General features: G+C 39.8%; 1 protein-coding gene across 2 annotated transcripts; it reads right to left on the reverse strand.

Annotated features, from left to right (window-relative positions):
* Positions 1 to 224: 224 nt before the first annotated feature.
* aqp4 (aquaporin 4) lies at positions 225 to 2,667 on the reverse strand. Of its 2 annotated transcripts, XM_029524829.1 has the most exons (4): positions 2,269 to 2,667; positions 2,020 to 2,184; positions 1,270 to 1,350; positions 225 to 476 (listed from the first exon to the last, which is right to left on the reverse strand). In XM_029524829.1, the coding sequence occupies exons 1-4, from the start codon at positions 2,650 to 2,652 to the stop codon at positions 225 to 227; spliced, it is 882 nt and encodes a 293-aa protein (XP_029380689.1). In that variant the 5' UTR covers positions 2,653 to 2,667. The 2 variants fall into 2 exon arrangements, with proteins under 2 accessions (XP_029380689.1, XP_029380690.1); XM_029524830.1 differs by lacking the exon at positions 1,270 to 1,350 and having other exon boundaries at positions 2,269 to 2,655.
* Between the last annotated feature and the right edge of the window lie 4,698 nt (positions 2,668 to 7,365).

Consider the following 7,365-nt stretch of genomic DNA (forward strand, 5'->3'; position numbering starts at 1 on the left):
GCTGTAGAAGTTTGTGCAATTGAGCCATAACATCATAATGTATTACCTTTATGACAGTGAGAGTGATTCAACTCTGTTGTCAAGTCTCATGGACAGACATCATATTGTTCTATGAGGATAAAGTCTTTGAAAGAGGGGTGGTGGGCAGGCTCAAGATAGATTCTCCAAACTTAGATTTTCAATCTGGTCTACAGATTAGTCTCCATTTCCAGTGCACGTGATAGTCATACAGAGGATAACACTTCTGCCGTCGAGTCCTGGAAAGGGTCTTTTTTCTCAGCTTTCTCCAGGTCGATGGTATGGATGGACCCCGGCTTTATGCCGATATCCTCCGTCTCCACCTCCCTGTATTTACCCGATGGATCCTTCTGGAAAACCAGTTTCAGCCTCCTCTTCATCTCAGTGTCAGGGCAGTACAGGTACTCGTATATGCCGGCTGCCAAAATGCCCCCCAGAATGGGTCCCACCCAGTACACCTTCCAAAAACAGAAAGGCAAAACACCTTACAGGGAGGTAGTTTGCTAATCAGCGCTCCAGGGGAGATGTTTTATTGCTGTCAGCACAATCTAGCTCCAACATCGCTATCAAAGCCATCAAACTGTCGTGCTCTGCCGAGTGACGGATTGAGAAAAGAAGGTCAACCTTTATCAGGTGACAGGTAACTCTGTGCCTGCAGTATCAAGCACATGCAACCAAGAGAAGACACTTGTAAAAATGATAAGAGCCACAGTGACAGTGACATTAAACAAACACGTGCTGCACACATAGCGCCGTGAAAATAATTGCCTAGATAAATAAATTCTGAGCTGGTGCTCGTTCAGTGGCATCTTTATGCAGCTGGAGGAGAAAAGCTGTATTTTTTTTTTTTTGTTGTTGTAAACTCGTTGGATATGTGTAAGGCAGTTAACAGGCAGTCACACATTACAGTTGACAGTTACATTGACTGATTTAAGCGAAAGACTGCGCTTTGATTTTGTCTTTAGGTCACACCTATTTTTACTGGTGTTGAATCTGTGACCTTATCAGGTTCCAACCTGAGTTAATGTTATCCAGTATGTGCTTGACCTTGCCAGGACAGTAAAATGAGATACTCATTAGCACTACTGCTTATTATTTCAGAAGATTTTGACAAGACACCATTGCATAACAAAGAATTTTACAATTTATAAAGAGCGAAAGCTCGCCAGCATTGTTATCCATATGAGAGTAACAATATTTCAGCAATGCAAACTACTGCAAAAAAGAAATAAATAAATTATTATTTCTTACCCAGTGGTTCTCAAAGTTAAGTGTGACCATTGCGGGGCCAAAGGAACGGGCAGGATTCATGCTGGCCCCGGTATAAGGAATCTAGAAGACAAAATATAGCATTACTTTAACTCAACATGAGGAGACACAATGATTTCATCTTCATCATCAACATTACTATAAAGTCTCAACCAATATGCTTCCTAAACTGATGAATGTCTTGTGTACAGGTTGAAGTATAGCATACGTGCATTTGCTGAACAGGGTGAAGGTGAAATGAGTTGAGCAGTGCAAGAGATAACATCCCCTTCCCTGTGCATTCATTTACTCTGCAGGGTTCAGGGCATCCCTGAGAGATTGGTTGCCATGCGATCGCAGCCTCCAATAAAGATGTGCACGTGGGTTTGAATCAGTAAAAAGTGTGTAACATCACACATTGAAGAATGGGACTTGCTCTAACGCAGATTTCCATTCTTCAGTACACTTGGTACTTGTCCTTTTCTGCCCTTTAATGCACTGCACTGAATTTAACATGAATTTCAGATTCATGTTAAATTAGTGTTTCACCACTGGGGCTTGGGAGTGCATGAAGAGTCAATCAATAACAAGATGTAGATTCAGAAGATTGCTATGGCTGTTGTATTTTAGTTAGGGTCAGTGTTTTTATGCTGGAGTCACGAGAATTTTGGAAAATCACAACAGGCTAAGAAGCCAAAATAACTCCCCTCGATAAATATTCTCTAATCTCTTATCTAACTTCATGGTACTTACTGCAAATAAGTGACCAATTGCCACAGCAATGCCAATAGCTAAGCCAGCAGAGCCGCCTAGGTCTGTGCGTTTCGGATCACAGGTGGCAAAGACTGTGAAAACCAGCTCGAATGTGATCAGGAGCTCCACGAGAAGGCCGTGAAAAACCGAGATCTTGGAGTTTACCTCGAAATACAGAATATTATCATTGTAAAGACTGAGGAAAGCCCTCATACACAAAGCTTCAGATTTATAAGGTCATATTCTTACTGTGGTAACACCGAGGGAACCCCTGACAGCAGCAGGTGTAACTAGGTAGAGGATCCCAGCTCCTGTAATAGCTCCCAGGCACTGAGCCACCACATAGAACAGCCCCTTCGCCAGGCTCAACTTTCTCGTTATAACCACAGCAGCAGTAACAGCTGGGTTAATGTGTCCACCACTGATGTGGCCAAAACACTGCACCATTGTGGCAATGCTTAGGCCGAAGCACAGCGAGATAAGGACTAGGTCGGCCGGGGGGGGCTTCTCCTCCCCCGCAGCCCAGTTGATGGTGGAGCCCAAGCCTAGAAGGACAAAGATGAGAGTGGCCAGGTACTCTCCAGATACAGCCCTCCAGAAGTCCTTGGTCCAGATCCCTTTGAATGCCACCATTATGCTCTGACAGTTACAGCAGGACAGGAACCTCCTGGCAAAAAGAATAATGAGGTAAATGATTAGCCTACTTATGTATTCCTGCTGTGTGCATGTGGCTGAAAAAGTACTGAACCCTATCAAGATGGCTGCCTCTGGGCACAACATTTATAACTCCACCAGGGATTTAAGCCAGTGACTTTCCATTACAAAATGCCACACAGAGCATTCTTTAAACATTCTTTATGGGGGCAAATTATCTCACCCCGAGTCAAAGCATACAATGTTTAGTTTCTGTCATTCAGTGAATTTCAAGTCTCTTTTGTCTGCACGCTTACTCACATGAATTAAAGCAGATGCAAGTTAGTGTGCATTTAGAAAACGGTGGAAAATTAAAATTGAATATCATCAGATGGTTTGCAGCAAACTTACAAGTCGACAAAGTTGCAGTGATAACTTCAGCTGTCCCTTCAAATATAGACTATAACTTACCTAAAGCAAGAATATGCTCTCCCCCTCTCTGGCTCCGTAGTGTGTGATGTGCTTTCATTCATAAGTCCTAGTGAGTTATTCAACCAGCACAGACATCTCTCCCTTCATCACTTAAAAGCTGAGGCTACTGTGGCCTGCAGTACTTACAGAAGAGCAGCAGGCTGTGTGAGTGCAGGAGTGGAGCAGAGAGCAGGTCTATCAGATGAACATGATCCACACATTGTGTCTCGGGATTGCATCCAGCAACTTTATTACGTTACTAAGCGGGCATCACCTCAGGGGAATTAAGCAGGCTGCTCTGGGGGAGGAGTCACGAAGTTTGCTTGCTGAGCAAACAGTAGCACTGGTTGCACAAAATGCAGCCACACATAGATTGAGTCAGCTTCAGCATCTTAGTCATGTCAGAGCTGAAAACATTGTGGAATTAGCACCGGATTCATAGAATCACTTACATAGATTGCAGAATTACACACACACACACACACACACACAAAAAATGCACTTTATGTCACAATACCCTATTGCATGTCTCTCTACGAAAACAATGAAAAGATGTTTTAGCTATGTTAGATATGGTGATTATAATGACAGAGTGCTGGATTGTTCAGTAAATCAACCATCATTGAACTGTATGGCTACATTTGCTACTTGATTAAAATTTTCTCCAGCTTTAAAGGTTCAGCAGTTCTTATAATTTCACTCGATTAAGTAACGCAAACCTCAAAAAGGGACTATGCTGCAGTTTTTCTGCTAAAACATTTACACGTGAAATATTGAAGTAATTGTAGTGCTGCTATTTTTATTCAAGTTGGAGGGAATTCTTCCTTTTCCAATAAAAATATGTGCTAATTATGTTTATATCACACACACACACACACACACACACACACACAAAGAGATATCTTGCTCTGTTCTTTTGCTGAACTCATCTTGTTACTGTGTAACAGGTAGGATCTGAGAATAAACCTCAACAAAGGCCTGGTTTAGAAATCTCTTGGTATAGAGTCATCCTGGTATCAGATTTAGAAAGGGCTTTACAGCCCTGAGCAAAGAGAGCCGCTGGTTTCACAAAGTGCAGCCACACATTGTTTGAGTCAGCCTCAGCATCTCAGTCATGTCAGAGCTTAGAAAACATACTGGAGATAGCATAATTTCAAAGAGAACTACACAACATATTTGCATTTTATCTCAATAGGGCATTCTATTGCATGTCTTTCCAGGAAAACAGCGTAAAAATATTACAGCAATGTTGTTGTCATGTCGCAGGAGATGCAGCATAAGATATGGTAATGATAATGACATGATGCTGGCTCGTGCACTAAATCAAGGAATGTTTACATACTTTTCTTGAGTATTTTTCACAATATTATGAACCATCACTGAACTACATCACTACATCAGCTATTTGATTACATTTTTTCCACAGCGATCAAGGTTTCACACTACATATGTCATTTCACTGATTCAATGAAGTGACATAAATCTCAGAAAGGGGCTATGCTGCATTAGAAATACTACTTTCGTTTTTATTGCTCCAAATTTGCTGCTGAGACAGTTACTGGTGTAAAATGTTGAATGAATTGTGGTACTGAAGTTGTAGGAGATTCTCTCTATATATACTTACACACATGTATACGATCATTATCTTTATCTGTCTCACACATATATCAGGTTCTTCCGGGGAGATATCTTTCTCTGATCTTCTGCTGAAGTCATCTTGTTACTTTGTATTAGGCAGGATCTTAAAATGAACCTCAGCAAAGGTCTGGTTTAGCAATCTCTTAGTATAGAGTCATCCTCCTATCAGATTTGGAAACTGCTTAACCTCAGGTTTACTTCGGTGCGAAGAAAAATGAATTTCCACATTTTCTTTTTATCTGGATCAAGTACTTAAGGGTTTGTACATTAGCAAGCAAACAGACACACACGTGTTACTACATTTTACATTGTGAGTTTCACAGTAAGCTCTGAGAAATAAACATGTTATGGCGAGGGTGATCACTGTAAGAAAAAGTGTTTTCATCACTGTCATTCTGTGACCTCTGTTTGAAAAGACCCAACAAATACACAAATAGAGTGAAAATATTATTATGTGATTTATGGCAATGACTAAAATTATTTAACTACTTAGTAATTTCAACTATCCACATTGAAGGTGGATTATCGCAGGAAGGACCTCAAACTGCCTCAGACCGGAAAGCACGGTGTCCTTTTTTTATTTATTCAGTGTAAGTGCTAAATTAACATAGATTGTCAGGAAATGTAAAAATCTGAAGCGCTACATAAGTTTAGCTGTCCATAAGGTCCCACGTTTTCATTGGTCTGCAGTGAGCATTTCAGGCCATAGTTCACTAACATTACAGCCTTTTTGTGTGTAGCTCCCTCAGACGGAAAGGCCAAACATGTGAGAACTGCCAAAGTCAAACTATTTCAGGTGAGAGATCCTTTTAAAAATAATTCTGCCTCTAAGTCACACATTCAACCTGCAACGCAGGTTTTGCTCTCAACCATTCTCCAAAGGTCAGATCACTTTCAGTAGCCTTGAGCAGTTCCACCGGAGTCTGAAAACTGAACTCAGGCTGTGTCTGGACATTTTATCAGAAGCAGGTGAGCTGGACTGGAGTGAATGTCAACACACAAGTACAGCATCACACGTGAACACATTTATTCTGGAACATGTTAGGTGCATTTGTGCAATTTCTGTATTTTTGTTTTATCTGACAAAGTAAAACAGCAATGCACAAATGACTGCGCCCTCGGGGATACAGCATTTTTCTCTCATTCTTATTCTATGAATCCAATGGTATTTGAATGAACAAATGAGATGCTAAATGTATGCAGTCTACCTAAAATTACATCCAGCTTGAAAGCATTATTACTTTATTGTCATTTACTCTCTGGCAATAATCCTGCTTCTTGTGGATACTCATCACTTTTCTCATAAGCTGTATGAAAAACATAAATAGCCAAGGTCATATTTTGGCTACATAAAAATAAATTTTCATATCAGACACAAAAACATAGAATTTTGTAAGTGATAACAGCTGCCTCATATTACAAATGTCCATAGCAATTTTAATAAATGTTGTTTAAAAAAAAAAAAAAAAAAAAAAAAAGGAGAGTGCTGCAAAAGGAGGTTGATCATCTTATTTTTTTAATAACTGTGAGCATAATAAAACTGGTCGTCTGGCATAAAGCACCACATAACTTCAAACTAAGAATAATATTGAACCTCTGACACAGCTCCAGCTGTCTGAAGTATACTATGTCCAGGGTGAAGCGTTACATTTAGTCTTGGAACTGAACTCTGATGCAGCGAACAGAATTTTTTCCTGCCTATAAATAAATTAATTTTAATGTCCAGATCATAAATCAGCAAGAGGATTTCCATTCAGGAAGAAGCTGCAATGATGATCCACAAGAACTGAACGGTCACCTTTTTCAATGACAAAACTCAACGATGCATTCCATGACAATGCAAGGGAGTATATTCTGAAAGGACATTCCTTGGAGTTTTCGTTGGTTAATATTTGCTCTAAAGATCCTTAATGCCCCCTTAGACCAACACAAGAGTTCTGTTTCCCAACAAGCAACAGGAAGGTCAACAGGAAAGTGAAGTGATTTTGAGATAAGATAACAGCGACCCAGTGTAACATTAAAACATGAGTAGAGATGAATGAAAGAAACGAACAAAAATTTTCATCAGTTTGTTCACATTTTTAGTGCCAATCATGTAACACACACAGCAGCAGCTTTCTATGCATGCTGGATTCAATACCTTGTTACTGATCATTATGGTGTAAACAGGATATTTGGAATAAATAACGCAATTCTACCATTGAAACAAATTCACCAACAATAATTTTTTATCTGTGGGGAAAAAAGAAGGCTCATGAAACACTGAAGTCTATATCTTTGTATCCTCTGTAAACTAGACCCTTGGAAAACAGGCAAAAATTGATTTAATATAATGTTTTATGGACGTGACTTTGCAATGATTTACCAGACTTAATGATGCATTCAATGACGATTTTACTGGCTTAACAATGTCAACACAATACTTATGTTCCCCATAAAGGAACGTGAAGGTAAAAAGAGAGGTGGTGGTGATTTTGGGATAACTATGTAGCCCAATGTAGCATTAAAAAAGACAATTAAAAAAGAAGATTAAATTTTGTTCAAATGGCGTTCTTTTTTTCTCCATTGTCGGTTTCTGTCTTTGTTGCTTTCTTATCTGAGCTG

Source organism: Echeneis naucrates, chromosome 17 (genome assembly GCF_900963305.1).
Source record: "Echeneis naucrates chromosome 17, fEcheNa1.1, whole genome shotgun sequence".
NCBI lineage: Eukaryota > Metazoa > Chordata > Actinopteri > Carangiformes > Echeneidae > Echeneis > Echeneis naucrates.